The 23,042-nt window shown below is 41.1% G+C and overlaps 1 protein-coding gene across 1 annotated transcript in view; it reads right to left on the bottom strand.

Annotated features, from left to right (window-relative positions):
• Positions 1-23,042, bottom strand: part of NEO1 (neogenin 1) — a 158,705-nt gene that overhangs the window by 12,097 nt on the left and 123,566 nt on the right. Inside the window, exons 16-24 of the mRNA XM_023510038.1 lie at positions 20,779-20,874; positions 16,828-17,003; positions 16,607-16,745; positions 14,064-14,171; positions 12,634-12,828; positions 8,901-8,969; positions 4,899-5,046; positions 844-1,082; positions 190-282 (exon numbers count right to left, since the gene is read on the bottom strand). Coding sequence (XP_023365806.1) covers positions 190-282; positions 844-1,082; positions 4,899-5,046; positions 8,901-8,969; positions 12,634-12,828; positions 14,064-14,171; positions 16,607-16,745; positions 16,828-17,003; positions 20,779-20,874 — 1,263 coding nt within the window. The remainder of the gene's footprint in view (positions 1-189; positions 283-843; positions 1,083-4,898; positions 5,047-8,900; positions 8,970-12,633; positions 12,829-14,063; positions 14,172-16,606; positions 16,746-16,827; positions 17,004-20,778; positions 20,875-23,042) is intronic.

The following is a 23,042-nucleotide window of genomic DNA, read 5'->3' as shown; positions in this document are numbered from 1 at the left end:
TTAAAGGTGCTAGTCTCAAGAACAATATTTACTGTAAAATATGGCAAGTGTTTGATACATCTTCTTGAAGGTGTCAAAGCTTGGTGGATTATCCTTCTGTGTTAGGACCAAACGGAGATCATTCACAGTTGCTTCCCTACGTGACTGGACAGACTGGCATCACTGGAGCAGACAGAAGCTTTTACTTACGCTGGGGCGGCTGGGAGTCAAAAGGCATCATCATTTTTGGTCTCATTCCTCGCCTTCCAGCCAGCGTAGACATGCTGTCCTCTGATTCATGCCCTAGATGTCAGGTATGGAGGTCAGTTACAGGCATGTACCCTAGGCCACCGAGTGGCCACCATAGTAAAACATTTCTAATAGGGGATTCAGAATTCACAAATAACATGATGGGAACAAAGCACTTCTGTAGGAAGTGAGATAGAGAGGAAGACAAATGCAGGAGTCCTTGCTGAGAACCAGCGTGGACAACACAAGCTGCCCACCACACTGCAGTGCAACATCTTAGGAACATCCAGACCCAGAGCACCTACACACCACAGTGACAGGCGCAGGCCAGCTACAGGGAGAGAATGAAATGTGGGCTGGCTTCCTTGAATACTGGAGTATTACACTGCTAAAGCCTGAGATTCTAAAAGGTTGTGTCTTATGGAAATAGAACACGTCTCCTCCATAACAAACTAGCTATCCTTCATCTAATGCTGACAAAATCCTAGAACACATTTCTTTAAACCTGATCTTGTATAGGAATCACCAAATCAAAGCAACTGCAGAAAATGAAAAAATGACTTAAATGAGAATGGTCTCCCAACATTTGGAGGAAAACACGGACTTAAAATGTACCTCTGTATGAGTTTCGCCTTTGATGAATATTGCTGTCCATGGAATTGTCAACTGGGGTGATATCTTGAGAGTTGCGAGGAATGGGAGTATCGGTCATGATGGGGTTTGGGTCTGGAGACTTATCAATTGGTTTCAGCTCCAGTCTCTCATGATGGATCCAGAGATCTGGGGGTTTGACATCTTTGGAATTGCCTTTGTACTTGTGAGAACCATTCACGGACTTGCAGGCTGCTCGCTTCCTAGGCACAAAATTAAGAGGAGCGTTTTAAAAAATAACTTCTTTGAACATACTTGTCAAAAGGCTTGAGTGATTAAAATTGCCTTTCTAGGCTTGGCGCCTGTGGCTCAAGCAGCTAAGGCACCAGCCACATACACCTAAGGTGGCGGGTTCGAATCCCCAGCCCGGGCCCGCCAAACAACAATGATGGCTGCAACCAAAAAATGGCCAGGCGCTGTGGCGGGCGCCTGTAGTCCCAGCTACTTGGGAGGCTGAGGCAGGAGACTCGCTTGAGCCCAGGAGTTGGAGGTTGCTGTGAGCGTGATGCCACGGCACTCTACCCAGGGGGACAGCTTGAGGCTCTGTCTCAAAAAAAAATAAAAATAAAAAATAAAATTGCCTTTCTAAAAGATGTTTCAAACAATGGCAAAAACTAAAAAACTAAAAACCAAAAAACCAAATAACAATTCCTCCCCTACCTCCACGCCCTCAAAAAAAACAATGGAGGCAAAAAGTTTACTTTTGGAAAGAGTAAATGTATTTCCACTCTGTCCACACATAAGTATGTCATCATACTTAGATACTGCCTTGTGATCACTTTTTTGAGTGTTAAGAAATTAAGATAGATTTTTTAATTTTCTTTTTAAGAGTCAGGGTCTTGCGGTTTTGCCCAGGCTGGAGTGCAATGGAGTGATCAAATCTACTGCAGTCCTCAACTCCTGGGCTTGAAGATCCTTCCACTCCAGTCTTCCTGAGTGGCTGGGCCTATAGGTGTGTGCCACAACGCTTGGCTAAATTTTTAATTTTTTGTAGACAATGAGATCGTGATATGTTATCCAGGCTGGTCTCACATTCCCGGCTATTTTTAAATCAAATAGTCACTAAAGAAGTTTCCTCTACAATTTTCCAATCTGTAGAGAAACAACGTTAAGTAGAAACCTAACAATGGAGCAGAGGGAGAGCCTCTGGCTTCTGAGGAGGGAGGAAGCCTTGTGGGCTTGCGGGGCCTGCCACTCAGTAGGCAGTGTTAGCCTCTCCACTCACCCCTTCAATAAGCACGTACTAGGTACTGAGCAGACGCAAGACCCTGTGCTAAGACTGCTGTGCCCTCAGAAGTTCTGGCCAAGTGACAGAGACAGATATGGAACTATTATTTTAAAATGCTCTGAGCTTAAAGAAATGCCAAGTGTTACAGAGACCTCTGAACAGATACATCTATAAGCTGGATGGGAAGAACCTGGAGGAGGAAGTGACATTTAAGCTAAGACCTAAAGGGGACAGAAAGCACATTCCAGATGGTGAAATCAGCTTATGTCGAATCCTAAAGCAGAGAACAACAGCCTAGTGGTATGTGAGAGGGATTTTAAGAAATCCTGAGTGCTAGTGGTGGGGCCAGCACCATGTGGAAGGTGTTATGAAATAAAGCTGGGAAAGCAGTGCGGGTCAGATCAGAGGGGCTTTTAGAACAGCGTCCAGAGTTTGAATTTCCCTCCATGACTAATGAGAAACCATTACATGATTTTAAGCAGGAGAGTAAGGAGGTCAACTCTGAGTTAAAGCATGACACCAGCCCTGGCGTGAAGAACAGATCTGTGGGGTGTGGGGCAAAGGAGACCAGCCAGGATGCTCCTGCTACCCAGTCAGGACTGACAGTGGCCTGGGACAGTGAGAGTGAGGAAAGAGGCAGATTTGAAAGTTCTTCAGGAGGCAGCTACAATGCCTGACTAGTTTTTCTATTTTTAGTACAGATGGGTTCTTGCTTTGCTCAGGCTGGTCCTGAACAAACTCCTGAGCTCAGGCCATCCACCTGCCTCAGCCTCCCGAGTGTTAGGATCATAGGTGTGAGCCACTGTGCCCAGCCTTTATTCTTTTTTTGGATTGAATAATTTAAGTGTGCCATGGAAGTTTAACTATAGGTTCAAGTGTGAAATGAAATAGGTTGAAAAACACTGGGTTAGAGTCTCTAAATGCTTTGTCAACTCTGAAACAGCTGCCACCTAAACAAAAGGGACCTCCGGTATTAAAGAGGAAGATAAGTAATAAGAAAAGCTGACTCACTTTTTTCAGTGGTTAATGGAACACTTGCAAAGTAGTCACTAGGGGAGTGGGAGGGTAAAGCCCTGTGAAGATTTGATACAATTATTTTAAAGAAAGGAACCCAAACCTGTAGGACTTGCTGGTTCACATATAGAGTACAAAGCCTATTACCAACTCATTTTCTTACTCTCCATCTGAATGAGTACCTTATTTTTTTAAATTTACTTTGAATTTTAAATCCTTCAGTGCAACTCTTTGTCATTTTGGTTTTTAGACTCTTATAAATAAGACCTCAAAGATTTCTAAAACTAGATGTACAACCAAGTTCATAAGGATAGATAAGTATGAAATATCAAATAAAGTAGCTTGAAGAAAAGTTTTAGAGTAGAAGAAATGCAGTCTTTGAGGCTCTTAATGGTTTTCCATTATTAGGAGTAGACAGGGAAAGCTGAGAGGAGTGGTCAGAGGCCCATACAAGGAGCTCCCATGCTCTCAGGAAAGTCACATGGTGCAAGCTACCCAAAGTAGTCATTTGCACAAAAGAAAGAGATTTAAAATATCATGTAACCTACAGAAAATGAGTTAAGTCATTACTAGAAGCACTTGCACTGTACACTGAAAACACACATTTGTCACTGTGAAATACATGCCTCCCTGCCTGGGGCAGACCAAGTGTGAACAGATAATCACAAAGATGTGAACTCCTCTTTCTCTTTTATGGAGCAACATCCTCTTCTTAAGATTATTCAGGATATGGCAACTGAAGTCATTTTATTGCCATATTGCGTTTTTGTTATTAGGGGTTAACTTAAGAATCTCTTTCTATTTGTCCTACTGGCCAGATGTATGAGTTGAATGTGACCTAGGGCCAAGGAGTGTCTCAAGTTCAGAAGTATCTCTTATTAAGTCCTATATAACTGAAGCCCCTTGCTATCTGCTTAAGGGACTTGAGCGAGCCTCAAATCCAGAGGAATTCTGGGCTATTTGACTGCTCTGTGAAACTGATGAAAGATCTTATCAAAGATCCTTCCTGTTCATTAAAGCAATCCCTGCCCCCTCCACCCCTATACTTGGTAGCACTCCTATTAAAATATTATTAAACTGAGACCTAGAATAAGACGTCTATGGTCTCCGTCCACCTTGATGGGCACCCGTGCCATGGCTCTGCCTGTAAGAGCCCACAGACTCCTGCATGTCTGGTTTACTGGGTATGTGTATAAACAGCGCTCCAAAGAGGTGACCAGTAATGCTGGGTGGTTTCCACTCTCCTCTCTGTATCTGTTCTCTATGTGGCTCTGTAACTCTGAGCTGGGTTTGGACAACAGCAGGGACTGGCAAGAGACTGCAGGGTGGGAGAAGTTTTCCCCTCTCCTTCCCACTGGGCGGGATGTGGCAATGGCTTCGTGCCTCTAGTGCCTACCACATTCCTGACAGGAAGCCCTTGCCTACTGCTTCAGATCCCTGAAAACAGCCTTCTCCTGTTGCTGCTTCAGACCTAAGGGCAAAAGTGACGTGTCACTGCTCCTAGCCTTTGAGCATCCCTGCCTACTTTCCTCCAACCCCACCCATGACTTTGTAAACAGTCCCTTCTGGAAGCTTTTTAAGTGTGCCACCTCTTTCCTGCCAGGATGTTGACTGATACACATTTATAAGAGGGACTGTTTCCCATTTTCTTTTAAAATATTCAACAGCGCCTTTCATGTATTTTTTGTCCTAACTCAGTGTACCACTCTAAATACAGAAGTCACATGGAAGCAAAAGAAGATACCAAAAATCTATGAGCTGCATTTGGGGTCCTTACTTTTTTTGGTGAGAAGTGGTACGCCGGGTGCAAAGCACAGCAATGATCACGACCACCACGATGGTGATGACGCCAACAGAAACGATGATGACCAGCAGCATGTTACTGTCCAGGGGAGAGGTGGGACTGCCATGAGGACTATTGCTGCCTGCAGAGGGGAAAACGGTACATCTGTTTGTGTTAGAGAATTTAGAAACGCACATGCCCAGGCTGGAGAACCACTCCACGATGGTTCACGAGAACTTCTTTCCAACACCATCACGGTGCCTTGTGTAAAGTCCTGCGTGCACACAGCCCCCTTCTCTGCATCATGAGCGCCTGCAGAATGGAGTCTGCCCTGTGCACAGGGCTCAGCACAGAGCCCTGCTGGAAGACGTGTTCAATAAAAGCTTCTCAAATTGCAGCAGAGATTCAAGAGCTTCAAAGGTTCAGAAACACTTGGACAAATAAAAGGTCTTGCCCTTCTGGTGTCTTATGTGATATATAAATTCACCTTGTAAAACATCAGTTGTAAATCATTTGGTTTTCTGGCTTTCAAAACTATGTAAAATGTACATTCATACAAGTCGAAAGTTTTTCAAAGCACGCAGAGGTCTAAGATTACAAAAAACTGCTTGAAAAATAAAATGTCCCCTGTTATCACAATACTCAACTTATGCAGAATTAATTCTCTTGGTTTCAAGAAAAATGAAGGTGAGTACACACGCACTCCTCTGACAAACACTTAGTGAGGTTTGCTATGTGCCCGTCGTTGCTCCAGCTACTAAGGACGCAAAGGTGAGTAGCACAGATGTGAGTGTGGGGGTGGGGCAAACAACAACGGAGTAACAAATTAGTAGTTAATAATGAGTGTTACTGAGTCACTACGATATCCAGTGACTGTGTGGCTAATTTAGATTGGGTAGAAAAAGCTTCTCTGGAGAGATGGCATTTGATCTGAGATTTGAATGGTAGGAAAGATCCCATCATGTAAGGACCTGAGGGAGGAACATGCCGGGGGCTGGGGATAGCCCAGGGAAGGACATAAGGCAGAAACAACCCTTCTCTAGGAAGGGGAAGGCAGCCAGTGTTACTTAAGTATGAGAGATGCAGGTTATAAGGAGAAAAATGAGAAAAAAAGAGATGAGCCTGGAGAGGTGTACAAAGGCCAGATCATTCAGGGCCCTGAGGAAATTCAGATTTTCTTCTCCTTTCATTGCCATCACTTCTCCCTGTTTAAACGATGAAGCCCAGACTTTTAATCCAGGCCTCTTGTAATCTAGCTCTAAGTCCTGCTCTTTCCCATTTCTCAAAACATTTCTTTGCTTCCTGTCTCATCATTTCAGTTTCACATGCTCCTATTATAAAATGTGGCAAAACTCGCCACACAGCTCGAACTAACCACCATGGATATTTGGTGTCTTTCCTTGTAGTTACTCTCTCACTCATCTTTGTGACAATTAGAGCTGTACAATATGTACTGTCAAGCAATGAGTCTTTAGTCATTAGAAGTAATTAAGACGGGCCATCCTACCAGTGTGGGACATTGGGGAAGAAATTCCTACTGAGAAGGTATGGCCTGTGGGCCTGTGAATCTGGGTTTTTAAAAAAATCTCCTGAAGTGTTTCTCATACATAACCTGGCTTACAAATTTATGATCTAATCCAAACTTATACTCGTTGTGAGAATCCCTTCCACAACACTGGATTAGCTAACCTTCCAATTTGGATTCCATGATTTTATAGGTTACATCTGAGCCTAGTGCTAAATCTGGGGCTGATTTAGAAGGGCTTAAGAGCTTATTCTACTACATTTGGTTCAATCATTTTTATCCTCCATTTATGAGAAAAGGTAAGACGACAGATAACTTAAACTACATAGTGACCTTCAGTAAGATAACATCTTTGTATTTGAGAAGGACTGTGGTACCAGGGTCAATAAAACTGACCCTATTACTCATGTTAGAGTAGGGCTTTACAGAATGCTGTTATTAACAGTAGGGCTGAACCATACCCGGGTCAGCACTTTGTGGGGCAGGTACCGCAAAGCAGAGGCTGGGAGTTGGGGCGTGGGAGGCAATGGTTCCTCCTTGCGTTCAACAATGGCGGATTCTCTTCCACCTATTTGACCCCCAAGATACGGCAAAAATAAGCTGCCAAAGAACTCTCCTTTATGCCTCTCCTGGACTCCTACAGAAGCTTCCTAACCTTTCTTCTCTGACTTCATACTCAGCCTCCAACTCATCCTTGACTATTATGGAGAGGAAAAATGGAGAATCGACAAATGGAAGTCACAGTGTGCCGGCAGTGTCAGATGCTTGACATGCGCTATCTACAGGGTGAGGCTCAAATTTCTCAGCACTGGTATTTGAGTTTTTGACAGGCTGGTTCAAACTCACCTTTTCAACTCACTCTACTCTGTCTCTAGGTGAAGTAACCCCAGGAGAGGCTGGGCTGTATATTGCTATGCTTCTGCACTTGCTTCCTGGCATGTCTAGCTCCTTCCTTGACACTTAGCAGTCTTCTGTGCAGCCTTTAAGGCCTAGCTTAGACATCACTTCCTGTGTGAAGCTTTCTCTTTTCTCTATCAAGCAGTTTGTTGCCCGTGCCTCTTACTGCCATAGCCTGTCCCATAGAGCCTGAACTTTTAAAAATATGCATATATGAATGAATACATAAATGGAAAAAAAAGACAAAGAATTACTTTTCTCACAGCCTTAAATATTACACTGTAGACAACACACATATTACCTAAATGTAACATATACAGAGAAGAGAAAGTTGTTAACAAAGACCTAGAACTAAGAGCACAAAAATTCCCTGCAGGTTGCAAGCTTGTCTGGTTCTTCTAAGATTAGGCAGATTTCACTGAAGTTTGGGCAGTGCCATTTTAAAAAAAAAAAAAAACTTAAATAGACAGCTAGAGATTAACAGATATGAAGTCAGAGAAGAAGGGTTAGGAAGCTTCTGTAGGAGTCCAGGAGAGGCATAAAGGAGAGTTCTTTGGCAGCTTCCTTATATTCCCACAATGAGACTATGAGACACTAGAAGACAGGCCTTTCTCTACCATCTGCGGAGACAGGAATCGTTTCTAATCAATACTTCTGTGAGCATTCTGCCACTCTGAATTCCCCTATCTAGTATAGGCCCCCCTTCCTTTTTAAGCTGTATGTGACAATGGAAAGAGTACAATCAGAAGTCAGAATTCCTGATGTTGGTCTCAGGACTGCCATAATTAGTAGCGGCCCCAGTAATATTATTTCTCCACTGAGTTTCTTATATAGTAGTTGGGAATAATGATCTTAACCCCTCTGCTGCACAGTGTTATAAAAATCATATTTGATTTAACATGTGAAAGTGATTACAAGCAGTGAAAATCTGTAGAACAGGAGGTATCACCATAAAATTAGAAGGCACCAGCTCTTGGGAGAGCTTGGAGAGTAAGAAGAAGAATTTTCTAGAATTCTCAAACTAAAAGCACTGCAGTAAGTATTAGTATTAGAGTTTCTGAAGTACTTCTTTGGCTTATTCTGGGTGATGGCTAATCCCTCCAGAGGGTTTTTATAAGAAACAATTCTTTCTTTTCTCTTTTTTTGAGAAAGGGTCTTGTTCTGTTGCCCAGAATACAGTGTAGTGATGTCATCATAGCTCACAGCAACTTCAAACTCCTGGGCTCCAGTGATCCTCCTGCCTCAGCCTCCTGAGTTGCTGGGACTATACATGTGAGCTACTGATGCCCGGACTTCTGAAAGCAAAAATCTAACTCTTTTCTAGAGGCATTAGGCAACAGAAAGAACCATTTGTTTAGGAATTAATCTTAAGTTGGATATGTGGGAAAACAATTTTATTTATGGGCCCTATAACAAACAAGCTTATAGTAATTCAGGAAACATTTTCCAGAAAACACCTAGAATTAGATCTAGTTAAATAAAAGGAAATAGGTTAACATACTACTACCCACCACACACAAGCTACACAAGGCATTTTAAGATTTTAAGGAAAACTGCTATAGGAAGGGCTTTACCACTCATTGGCGGTTTGTAGTCAGGTCCTAGGTCTGGTAGCCGGCTTCCTTTTCCTGCAGACCCCGAGGCTGAAGGAGAAGAAATAATGTCAATAATAGCCCAACACACTGGTGTCATAGTCTACTTCACAGCCAGTGAGTGTCTTCCACAAAAAGCATTTTTAGTCTATTCTGTCCATGACAAATGAAGCAGCACACGAATCACAGGAAACGATATCTATGTGTGCAAAGCGACTAAGGCAGAGCTTTCTAGGCAATGAGGCATCTGAAAGGCTGACATCCCTGCTCCACAGCTGGGACCAGACTGTCACTCTATTGTTCAGAAGGTGGGAAACACACCCATTTCTTTAGCCCAGGAAACAGTTCCCAAAGGACTGCCCAGAAGATGATGGCAATGAGCTTCTTTAGGAAAAATAACCAATGAGCTAATGAGGTTAATGCCTACATTAAAGAACTGAACTCTTTTCAGGGGTCCTGCTGTGTTAGTTTGGCCTAGCAGGTGTCATTATTGCTTGGATTTTTTTCTCAAATTATAGAGTTGCCCTACCAAATATAAAGTTACCCCTAGGGCAACACCTATGGCTCAAGGAGTAGGGCGCTGGCCCCATATACGGGAAGTGGTGGGTTCAAACCCGGCCCTGGCCAAAAACTGCAAAAAAAAAAAAGTTACCCCTAGCGGGAGCAAGAAGGCAAACAGAAGTTTAAATTGGGTTCTCAGTTACTGCTCAGTCGCCTAAACATCCAAAGACAGAAAAGTCAGTCTTCCCTGCATTTGCTCATAAAGGACAGTCTCCTAAGCCTTCACCATGGAACATATTAAGTGAGGCTGCTGACCTCAGGCTTGGGACTGAAAGCTCAACTATCTGTTTTTTCAAAACTCTTTATCTTGGTCTTGAACTTTGGTCTTCATATTTATAGGAAAAGTTGCTTGGGTAAAGCAAATACAAGGAGCCCTTTCCCAATAATGCAAAGGTATCAATCCAAGGTTTGTACCCTAAAGCAGTGCTATTCCTCTCCTGAAAAGAGGTATAAGGAATAGTAAAGGAAGTGGTTCTCTTTGTAGTTAGCTAGCACAGTGCTTAATAGACTATCTACACCTGAATCCTGGCTCCATCATATATAACTGTTTGACTCCGGTTACTTAACTATTCATTTTGGGCCAGTTTCCTCATTGTAAGACAGGGATAATGATAGTATCTACTTCACAAAGCTGTCGCTGAGGATTAAACAGAAATTTAATAATACTATAAAATATTTTGAGAACAGTAAGTGTTCAATAAATATTAACCACTGCTTTTACAAGCATAATAAATCTTTAGGGAAGAATATCATCTTTCCCTTTACACAGTAGAGAGCATGAAGCTTCAGAAAACATAAATGAGTTATTTCTACAAATAAACCTTGACTAGAAATGCATAAGCTAGATGTGTTTCTGCAAAACATTATGGCTAATGTCAAGTGTTTCTATAAATTATCAAACTTGGAGGAAATGCAAGAAAATAAAATCTGAATTTTTTGGTATGCAGTTCATTTACCCGAATAAAGCTAGAGATTAAAACAATGTTTGCTGTTTTCAGAACCTGAACCCTGCCCCTCAAAGAGAGTGACAGAAATTCTTAGACATCTAAAAGAGCACATTCTAGAATTTACTCACAGACCCTGTCCCCTCTGCCATAATCCACACTTATCACTGTACCCCTTACACACACTATCTGTCAAGATTGTTGCTGGTTTTCATATGCTTTTTGCAAAGTCCATCTGCTGGGGATGCTTAGCACTTGTTAGGCTCTGCACAAGTACACTGAACTGTCGGGTAGGCTACATCTAAGCCAGACTGTCCAGAGCATCATACTGTGAAAATAATGATGTAATACTTCGTCAATTGACTGGTTGGTTTTTTCCCTGTATTTCCCAATATTTTTCTTTTAAATTTAAACTATGAATAAGAAATTTCAAGGATGACTCTGGCACCCAAAACACCAATGGGTAAAGAATTTTAAATACCAGAGGTATGGTGCAGCTAAGAATTGTACTCTGACTATCAAATAAAGCATGAAAACAATAAGCATATTTCTTTCTGTGTATATATGTTATGGTATTTTTATGTTCTCACACTTCCATGCACATAACCAAGTATGTTTGCAGTTTCTCCAGTGAACTCACTGAATGCAAACACATTTCCAAAGTGTTCTGAAAAACTTGGTATCTCAGATTTTGATTCTTCCTTGCCATTAACCCAAGATCTAAGACCTTGTACTTCCAATAATTACTCTTAAGCCATGGGAAAAATTATTAAATTTACTTTTATGTTCTTTCTCAGTATGGAAAACAGATAGCATGTTAGCTGACTCCCCAGAGAGGAAAATCACAAGCCCCACTACTCCTCCCCCCATGGCTGTTACAGTGAAAAGACTGCTGACAGGTGATTTCAAGAACGGTGACATAAAGGCCCATGTTTCCCTAGCTGTCATTTTAAATAGTTTCTACCCCCTTTTAAAAAGATCAGATATATTTAAGGAATGATGGAAAAATATTTCTGAATTAAGTTTATGGTAAAAGAATAAACAAAGAACCAATTTGGTCACAGATAATTACATGATTTAGTGGGGCAAATTTGTCGGTTCTTTGTTGGAAGAGGAAAATAGGATATTCACTGAATTTGACTGCAACTTTTCATTTAGAGACACTAACAAAATTCTAGATGCTATGAATATGAAAAATTGGTATGTTTAGTCTTATGACTCAAAGGCCTATTGTTGTTACAGAACTTCAGTATCCTAGAACAAAGGATAATCTCACCCCACGTAAAGCCAATCTCCTGCAGCTTAGGACTCAGTTTCCCTCTGCCTATTTAGCTCCTAAGTAAATCTCCCAGCTTTTCAGATACCACACGTGCTACAAATATGGACTCAACTCCACTTTGGCCAATAAATATGTGGGTTTTTACACATGGCACTAATTTTCAGGAAAAAAAAAGAAAAGAAACAAAACCAAAAGACTAATAGGGCACAAAGGAGAGGAAAGGAAAGAGAGGCCATCTACTCATTTACCTTGATCATTAGGCATTTTATCAGAGGAGTCCGCTAACAGGCCAAGCACAGGGGAAGAAAAAACAAGAGCAAGGATCACAAGCTTTGAAGATGGGACAGGCAGAACTTTTAAAGGGAAAAAAAAAATAACCCCATCCCCCCCCAACAAATTTCCAAAGAGAGTCTTATTTTTAGTGCTAATAGAAAATAAGTTCATATAGGGTTTCTGTATTTCCTTAGACTCAGTCCCCAGATGAATTTTATTAGCCTAAGCTCACGTGGGTCAATGCTTATCTTCATTTCCTTATCTAGAGTTTTAGTAAAAGACCCCTTTGAGTTCCTTTCTCGCCATAAGGATCCTCATAAGCCTTTCAGGTTAAGAGCCTGCACGCACTGAAAGAGAAACATCCATCACAACACCACCCTATCTCTCTGTATGGGAACTGAAAGAATCACATCTGGTCTGACTGGTAAAAACTTGTAGATTCCTACAGTTGCACCTGCCCCAAACAGCCCATAGCAAGAGTTCTTGTATGTGACATAGTTAGGCCAGGAACCTAAGAAGTGCTGATTTCTTCACACTGTGGCTCACAAGCTCAGCATTAGGATTTCTTGTATCATCCACAGACTCTACATGCTGGTATGTGTAAGCACAGCTCCACTAAAGGGACACACAGTAAAGCCCTCAGTTTGGGGAGCATTACCTTTAGGTGTTCTGAATTGGACGGCTTCAGACATGGGCCCCATGCCCTTGGAGTTCCGGGCTTGGATTTTGAAGTAGTACGGTGTGTCAAGTGTTAGCTCTTGTATCTGGTGAGTCAGCCTGTTCCCCACAACAGGCTCAATAACCCAGTCATGTATCTCTGCATTCACATCCGTGCTGTAATATATGATGTAACCTATCCAAGGGAGTTAAAGGGAAAAGAAACCTCATTGCAGCTTCTCCTTCTGTAGTAAGTTAATAAATGCCTATCACCTCATATGCATGTTTCACCAAAATATTTAGATAATGCACCCTCAAGCATCTACAATGAAAATAATACAGTTTTGAAAACCAATCATGGCCTGATATACTGTTTCAGCTCTCCAGGGGATGACCTCCCAGGAGAATAACCCCTGGTACACAGGCAGAGCCACAGTGAACTGTCACTCGATACTGCCACCAGGGGGCAGTCAATCACCACATTGAAGCAGGAAGTGTCACAACCACAGGCCTACCTGTCCAGGAGTGAAAAACCCACACTGTGTTGTTACTGGTTTCAACATATAAAGTCAAGTCAAAGTCAAGTCAAGTTTCATTCTTTTACAGAAGAGGCAAAATCAAAACCTAAAAAATGACATAAAGACCAGTATTTATGGGAAGGGATTCCTACTGAAAGCTAGAAGCAGGACAGTGCTAAGAAATATGTTTTGTTTTCTTATTCGTACAAAGGAACTTTAGAAAGCAAAATCCGGTTCTTCAGCACACACCTACACGGAGCAGCAGCTCCAAAGGGAACATGTGGCACTAAATCTCATCAGGGTCCCTCCTTGATAAACAGGCTGAGGAAGGCCTAGTATCCCCTCTTCTGTGGAGGGTTCTTCTCTGATAGTCTAAGGGAAAATTCCAGGTCCTTCAAAGGCCTAGGCCAATTCAAACTTTCATCTCTAATTGTACGAGCACAGGTACCTGAAGTAGCAGGCCTTGAGGGAAAAAGGAATTAAATGCCTAATGGGCTTTGGGATAAAAAGCTGGAACCTATGTTGGGTGTCAACCTGTAGAATGAGGCAAGCAGTATATAACTCCAAAGCCAGTCATCTAGGCAGAGGCAAAGAATAGCTCTCTTGAGAAAAATAAATACATCCATTAAAAGTCCCACTATAGCCAATAGCTGTCTGTTATCTTCCATTCCCTATCAGATTTGTACTCAGAATCAACTGGTGACTCATTTTTATGCCACTACGGGCAAACAGCACAGCCTTGCTCCAATTTCAAGGACCATGATGACTCACACCACCCTATATAATGACCAAGCCAGCCTCAGAGTCCTACTTCTCCGGACAACAGAGCACTTCTGGAACACCTCTGCCTGGAACACCTTGCCACTGCAGGCAGGAGCACTGCACAGGCAAAGCATACCTGGATTAATCTTACCTGTAATTTTGCCGTTGGCTTCTGAGGGAGGCTGCCAATTCACAATTATGGTCCTGGGCTTTCCTTCTTTACTCACAACTGTCACGTCCTTGGGTGGAGAAGTAGGAACTACAAAATAACAATACTTTCATAATTTCTGTCCATTTCAATTTAATGCACCATTTTCTCAACCATTTCCACATGTGAGACACAATAAAGGGCACAAAACAAAAATGATGAAGCCTCTTGGCTTCAAAGAAATCATAGTCTGTCTATAATCAGTTCTAACAAAAAGAAGAATATGCAAAGTACCACAGGGAAAATAACCATGCTATGAGGATACCGAACTGGCATCTGGGGGAGTCAGGGACAGGATAGGCAGGTAGGGAAATCAAATGACATTTGTACCAAGTACCTAAAAATGTGCAAACTGTATCTCACTTAATATTTATGGCAACCTTGAAAGGTCACTGCCATTAGCCCTCCTTAATAGATCAGGACAACAAAAATGCGAGAAGTTGTGTAATTTGCCCAAAATGACTTTCTCTTCCCTGAATTATTTTTTGTTAGAATATTTTTAAGTATAAAATAGTATTCTCTCTAATGTATAGTTGGCTCTTCAAAGCAAGGATGATTTTTAAAGCCCTATTTCCTTGAATACATGATTTATAAATTGATATATTCTTTCTTTCTTCTTGTTTTTTTTTTTTGCACTTTTTGGCCAGGGCTGGGTTTGAACCCGCCACCTCTGGCATATAGGGCCGGAGCCCTACTCCTTTGAGCCACAGGCACTGTCCTGGTTTTTTTTTTTTGAAACAGGGATAGGGTCTCATTCTGTTGCCCAGGCTAGAGGCAATGGTATTATCATAGCTGTGGCAACCTCAATGCCCTGGGCTCAAGTGATCTCCTGCCTTGCTTCCTGAGTTGCTAGAACTATAGGAGTGCACCACCACATCCAGCTATTTTTTTTTTTTTTTTATTTTTCGGAGAGACAAGTTCTCATTATGCTCCTCAGGCTGGTCTTAAAACTCCCGGCTTCAAGCAATCTTCCTACCTATCTCAGCCTTTTAAAGTGCTAGGACCATAGGTATGAGCCACCATGCCTGGAGACAAATATGTATTTTCTTTTCTTTCTTTCTTTTTTTAAATCAGGCCTAGGTGAAGCTCCAACCTGCAGGCACACTAACCACTGACCTATGGGGGGGGGCAGTGAGAAATACATATATTCATTATAAGTTTACACTGAAAGCATACAGCCAATTATTGAGGTTATAGCTCTAAAGTAAAGCTGTTTATGCAACAGAAAAAGTAAAATAAAAATTATAGTGCATTTCTGTTTTTCTATGTCACAGATAAAAAGTTTTAATGTACTAGTAGGAAAATGAGCCAATTAAGTACATCCTAAAATGTTCTCTTCTCTTCCTAAAATACTGGAATTGTCATAGTATAAAATGAGAGGAAGTCTGGAGAAACACAAACATCCTCAGGGAAAACACAATCTCATTTGTTAGCTAATGGGTTGGAATTAAAAACATTCCTAAAATGGTTACCAAAGAAAGCAAACTAAAGGTCTGTTTAAACTTCTGATCTTTATTTCTAACTCTCCAAATCCAACCCTTTTCTCTATAGGAAGCCCAACCAATGGTACACAAGACAAAAAGACATTAGGGCCAAGTCCCATTTGTGGAGAATTTAATCCACATATACAGGAAAGAAAGCAGTAGGAGGCCAAAACAGACAGAGATTCCTAATGGATACACGTATGTCCACACTAGGAAAGCCCGGGGCCAGAAGAAGGGTAGGCCTGAAAGTGAGCAAAAAGCAAACAGCTTCTCAAACTCAGACAGCATGCTGTCTTTAATTTGCTTATTTTTTCTCTCATGTACACTTAACAAAGATTTCAGTCATTAATTGGTTTGCATGAAAGCTACAGAGGGAGCTCTGGGGTCACCTGGCAAAGTGTTCCGGTTCCAGCAAATATGGCATTGGCCGAGGCTTGCTCAAGGGCAGGTGGCTTTATCTTTTCTATCTCAATTTACAGTAAGCAGGATCAATGGCAATAATCCCTTACATCTTATCTGCGGTTTATAACATCCCATGTCCTTCCCCTCTGTTCCTCATTTTACCCTTATAATAACCTTACAAAGTAGGAAAGACAGAGATTATAATACTGCTTTTACAGATGGGAAGAAGTCAAGATTTAGAGAGGTAGGATGACCTACCCATGATCATAGTCAGTAGCTGGTTGACCTGGGATTAAACTCAAGTCTGTCTATTGATTTCTATAATGTGGTATGCTTAGAGTTATAGTATCCTATTATTTGCTAACATTCTTGTTCGGTGACAAAACCCCCCACAATCCATCAGTTCAAACAGCTGACAGTAGCTGCTCCCTGCATTCTGTATAGGATGTTAATTCATGTACTCCCCTGCCTGGGTGGTAAAAGCAGGTGTGAGAAATCCCATGACTCCGAATGTGGCACAGCATGAGCAAGGGCTTCCACTGGCTTCCACATCTTGCAAAGAGAAGAAATGCCATGTGACAGGGGTTCTGACACACATACCTAATTCAAAGGTGGTCCCATGAGCTGTCATACTCCAGGTGCTTGACCTTCGACCTTTGGTCACCATTACAGAGAATTCATAGAGCGTATTTGGTTTTAGACCAGTCACCAAATAACTCAAAGTTGTTGCATTTGCACTCTGAAAAAATTTGAATTGAGAATTTTAAGATTAAAAAAAATCAGTGATTAATTTTTTTCACCCAGAGCAAATGGATCAGTACCTTGTACTTGGTGTTTGCTGGGATGTTGGTTTTCCATCGGACTGTGTAGTACCGGGAGTCTGTAATTTTCTGGTGTTTGGGCAGCGAGTTGTCCGCCCATGTAATCCGTATGGTGTCGTGACTCAGAATGGAAGCCTGAACTCCCACTGGTGGCATCATGGGAGTGGGATCTGGCACTGGAGTGTATGGAGCATTAATAACAAATAAATCAACTTCAGAAGTGTCTGGGTAAAAAGTAATTAAAAAAAGGAAGTGGCATTTTAACATAAACAAAAATAAAAGAAAAGGGAAATGCAGGGTAATATAATGAAATGAAAGGTGAGATATGGAGAAAAAGAAAGAGAATCCAAAGTTAATAGATAACCACCATTCATTCAAAAGAGTATTTCCACTTGTGTTCTTTTAGGAAAAATTTGCAGGAAAATGGTAAGGGAAGCAGTAATTAATTATATTCTCTACTACATTCTACAGGCATATTAAAATGTGATAATCCAGTGATTATTAACCTATTCATGCTTAAATTTTCTTAAAATTACTCACAAATTCTACCTCCTGTTCAAAAAAGATCACCAAGAGATGAAAACTGCTATTAAAACCAAGGATATAATTTCTAAACAAGAAATACAAAGCTCATGCTGAGATTTCAGTAAATACGGCTGAATTTGGGGGACAGGCATTATGAGAGCATATCACGGACATGTAAGGGTCCTACTCTCAAACCTGAGAGTCCTGAATGTCAGCCATGGCAACTCAGCCTGGTCTTCGTACTAAGGGTATCTGATACCCAGACGCAGCCAAGTCCAGACTTGCTATGTCTTGGGTCTGAAAGCAGTATGATTCACACCCAAATAAAGTAAAAGAAACTTAAGAGCATTACTCTTCCTCAAGAAAAAGTAAAGTAACACCATGCTGGGCTACTTTCTTTTACACAATTAGAGAACAACTCAGGGATCAATTCCCCCTCAGTTATAGGAAATGTCACGATCATCATGGGTCCAAATGACAGAGCCTTCATGAACGTCAGAAATCAGAGTACTGGACAGTACTTATTTGATGGAAAGGAAAGTCCATGCTCATGTGCCGTCCTGTACCATATGCAATAGTCACATTCTCTATCATGCCAAGACAGGGGCCAGCATGAGTACAAAAGCCACAAGGCCCAGGGCAACCCAGCAGGATCCAGTTGGGTTTCCTAACTCTTGGTTAGGTTTTCTAACTATACACAGATGGGTTTAAGTTCAGGTTCTACAATGGGCTTTCTCATATCGTTATGGTGATTAGTTCTTCCTATAACTCAAAATCTGCCATGGCACAGGCACTGTTTATGAAAAACCACCAAGCTAAAGAACTAGCTTCCATTTGAGTAACTTCTTATATGATTAGGACTTAAAAGTAATGGAGGAACAGCATACATGACAATCAAAAGCTTTGTTTCAAATTTGTCAGGACACATAGCAATTAGTTATAGAAAATGCACTTTTGGGTGAAGAATTCATTGAGAAATATTTTTCTTATATGCACCAACTCTTGGAAAAGATCACTATTGTACATGACTTAGGAATATTTCCTTATATACTTCTCGCCAACAGAAGTATGCCACACAAAAGAAAATAATTTCAACTTTCTTTTAAAAAGTTCACAGAAAAGGTACATTGTCAAAATGCAAGGTTTTCAATTTTTTTCACACAAAATAAATGTGCACTAAACTTGTTATAACATGTTTGAACAGGATCTAGAGTGAGGACTAAGAACGATAAAACAGGGATAAAGCAATAGTTTGAAAAGATCCCCTGTCAGAGCAACATGAATTTTGCTAAAATTGAAGCAAAAACAAACATCAAATTTACGGTGGAGCTTAGGCAGAAAAATGGCAAAATCACTGATGTTTTATAAGAAATTCATGGAGATAAAGAAGTCAGCAGTTTACAAATAGATAACTCATTTTAGGAAGGGCTGAGATGATGCTAACAGAGTAGCCTGCAGGGGCAGACCATCCACATCAATTTGTGAAGTAAAAATTCACCTTGGTGGTGCCCTGCAAAGGACCAAGAATTAACAGCAGAAACTACAGTCAACACCATAGACACCTCAACTGGTTCAGCTCACACAACAAATGAAGTTGAGCAAACCTTCCACTCAGTGGGAACCACTATGACCAGATCAACTGCAAACAGGAGCAGAGCTTTCAATGGAATTTTAAGCAAGGGGGATTGAGACCCTGAAGCATTTCTCTGAAGAACTGTTAACAGGAGATAAACATGGCTTTACCAGTATGATCCCGACAATGAAGCACAACCAAAGCAGTGGCTCCCAAGAGGAGGCACAGTCCAGTCAAAGCAAAAGCAGACCTGCCACAAGTAAGGTCACGGCCACAGTGTTTTTTTGGATGCTTCAAGGCATTTTGCTCACTGACTTTCTGGAGGGCCAATGAACAATAACGTCTGCTTATTATGAGAGTGTTTTGAGAAAATTAGCCAAAGCTTTAGCAGAAAAACAGCTGGGAAAGCTTCACCAGAGAGTCTTTCTCCACCATGACAATGCTCCTGCTCATACCTCTCAACAAATAAGGGCAATTTTGGAAGAATTTTAATGGAAAATTACTAGACAACTACCTTAAAATCCTGATTTGGCTCCTACTGACCTCTTGTTTTATTATCTTAAAAGGCAACCATTTTTCTTTAGTTAATAATGTAAAAAAGATTACATTGACATGGTAAAATTTCCAAGATCCTCTGTTCTTTAGGGGACTAAATGGCTGGTATCATTGCTTACAAAAGTCTTGAACTTGATAGAAATGTAAGAAAAAATAAAATCTTTTAATTCTCTTTTTCCATGAACTTTTGAAGTTCTTTTGTATTACGGCCTGATTTAAGAAAGTAGTAGGATTTTAATATTCTCTTTTTAACCTTATTTTTTCCTTTCTGATACTAAAGCTATTCCTAAAAGAATTTATACATTTTAAGCTCATCAGAGTGGAAGATACAACAAAACTACCAGAGTGTAGTAATAATGCTGGTCTTCAGTAGAAACTTAAACTTAAAAAGGGGACAAAGAAAAGAGTATTATCAAATCTGTACAATTATGCAAAGTACCTAGAAGACACAGTAGGTAATACAGATACAAAATTGTAAATGAACAAAAAGGAACATTTTTGAAAACAAATTTTTTGTTTTTCAGTACCCTTTCAAAAAATTCACAACTCTAATACAGGGCATCCATAAAGTTCCCGTGCACACAAATTTAAAACTGCACACAAACTTAATGGACATCCTCTATATTTACTTCAATAAACTTTCTCATTCATATTAGATGCTTTATACAGTTACAGAAATTTTACATTCTATATATTACTTTATTTTAGAGATATTTTAAGTAGATAATTCAAAGAAAAAATAACATTTGCTCTCTCTTGTAAGAGATGTATAATTGATCAAATTAGTAGTACCTCTGACCTTATACTCTTTATATGTGTATAAATAAAGTTTATGAAAGGCACATAGAAAAATACTTTCCCAACCTATTCAGTAACTAATAAAGCAAAGGGTGTAGTCACCAATTTATTGCCACAATCAATAACCTATATAATTCCTCTGGAGATATGAAGGTCTTTTCATTTTTTGACTCATTTTAGTTGTATGTAACTCACCTGCCCAAAAGATAGAAAATTACTTATAATTCTTTCACAATCATGCTTTCCATATCCTAATACATTAGAAACATGAGTGCACATCTACAAAGGACGGCTTACATGACAGGATCAGTATCTTCCAAAAAAGTAAAACAGGAGTTAACAGAACTTTCCATGCTGAGGGCCCATTTTCCCGCTGGAAGTCTGGACCCTAAATTGCCACACACTTTCCCTCCAGGGCACTGATGGGGTAGGCCTCATGCCAATATTCTCTGCAAGCTGCTGTCAAAAGCTGGAGACCAGGGACAGACAGGACACCTTACCTGTGTGAGGCCTGGTCACTGCACTCTCGTACAGGGGGATGCCTTCACCCACGTTGTTAAACGCTTTCAAGGTTATCACATAGTGAGAGCTGGGATCTGAAGGAAAGAAACAAGTGAAGACAGTGTACAAAACAATCCTCATTATAGAATTAAAAAAATTTAAGGATGAACTTGCATAATCTTAACTGTAGCGGAATTAAGGAAAAACAAATTTAAAATTTTGTATGTGGAATTGTTTTGGGGGATGGGGAGATGTGAAGATGTAAACACACAGAGTCTAGAAAAACTGGCCAGGATCAAGTTCCTGGACCTCGTCTCAGCAGTGAAGGTCGACCGTGTTTGAATTCTCTCTTGGCCTGTGCTATGGATTTGTGATGTTCATTGTATGGACATGTTGGAAGCCCAAACGTGGAACTTGAAATTAAACCTCTTTTATGCCCTGAAACAGGACAGTGATTAGAACAAATAAGGTAGAGAAGAGAAGAGAACCTTTTAACCTCAGTAAATGCTGAATGTCCTTAACTCCTCAGGGGGCCTCCAGGACAGGCCAAACCTCACCTGGCCATCATGCAAACTTCCTGGTCAGAATGAGATATGTCTCTGGATTTAACTGGCTTGGAGATGATGTTGCAATTGTGAGACTGAGAGAAACACTCCCTCTAGTGATAATGCAAAATGCTGATAATTAGACTCAGATAAAACAGGGGCATTGAATAGGTGGAACAGCCTGCACACTCTTACTAGCTGAGGTAAATCAGGAACATTCCTGATCCAGGTAGGGTTTACACCTTCACAAGTTCAGTTTCAGAAATGAAGACTTGGGTTCCACTTAAGTGTTTCAGGGTGGGAGCTGACCTATTCTACTCATTTCTGGCAAAGCAGAAAGTGGGCACACAAAGTGGGTAGTTACGCAAAGTGGGCACACATCATGGGACCAGTGTTACTTTAAAAGCTTGAAATAGCTGCTTTGCTTGGTGACCCACCTGCTCTCCAGATACTAAAGGGCAACAATATAGGAGACATGGTCTTCCCAGGTCAGAAAGAACTAATATCACATGGAATCAGTAAAACTTACTACTTGATTGAAAAGAAAAGTGGTCAGGCAACATGGTAGGCCACGGTGATGTCATTCACCAAGACTGGGGACTGTGGCAGAGCAATGGTGACACACCTCTTCAAGGCTTGATTCCAGGCCCTCTTCTACTCCCACTCCCTGTGCACTTTATTCATGTCTTTGCTTCGATTAGCAGGTATGTGCCATCAATTGCAAATACAGATCTCTAGTCTGAATCATTCTTCTGAGCACCAGACCTCTGTGTTCAACTGTGGGTTTGGCATTTCCCTTTGGATGTCTCAAGTCTTTCATTTTCTTTGTCTTCCTTCCCCTCTCTTTGCACTTCCCATCTGCCTCAGTATTTCCCAGTTGAGTACAAGGCACCACTACCAACCTGCTGCCCCAGCCAGGACCTGGAGGTCACTGACCTCCCTGCCTCATGCCTTCTAGGCAAGGCTCGTGGATCTGACGGACTGGTTTGCCTCTCACCACTCTGCCCTGTTCTCTGTGCTCCATCATTACCGGCCCCTGGACACTACGTTCCTCTTACCAGTGGGCCTTCACGTGTTCAGCTGTTTCCCATGCTGCGGATACATCCTTCCTCTTTACCTAGAAAAATCTATTATTCGAAAGTGCTCATTCCACACTATAAAGCTCTGTTTTTCTTCCTCAGTGCTGTGAATTTCAGTTGTTTTAAACGTACTATTTCTAATAATTGTGACCATGTCTGTCTTAATCTCTGCTCTATCTCTAGCACAGTGTCTGGGATGTGTGTCAAATGATTGACAGATTTGGGGAAGATGATACTAATTTTGGATCAGATGAAATATAAGCTATGAGATCTAGCAGGCAGATGTTTGTATGGGTTTGAAGCTCAGCCCCAGTTTGATGAATCAGTGAATCCCTAAACGTGCTTCACCTCTGACTTGCGTCTTTTACTCAACAGTATATGCATCTCAGAACTACCTGGGCTGGTAATTACAGGCCATGCTTGATTTACTTTATGTCGATTCAGGTTTCTTTGCTCCTTCTCAACACGCAGCCTTCCCTAATAAAGAGTAACTCTGCCCAGCGCATGCAATGCTCCTTCTCGTCTCTTTGCTTCAGTCTTGCCCGCCCAGGTGCAGCTTCTTCCTTGACTGCTCTACATGCTTCAGCATTTCCCTTCCCTGAACATACTTCACTTCTACTCACTTCACTGTCCTCTTGT

Source organism: Otolemur garnettii, unplaced genomic scaffold (assembly GCF_000181295.1).
Source record: "Otolemur garnettii isolate 467f Iridium unplaced genomic scaffold, OtoGar3 scaffold00011, whole genome shotgun sequence".
NCBI classification, from domain to species: Eukaryota; Metazoa; Chordata; class Mammalia; order Primates; family Galagidae; genus Otolemur; species Otolemur garnettii.
Note: the sequence above shows the minus strand (reverse complement) of the source record. Positions and strands in the feature narration are given on the sequence as shown.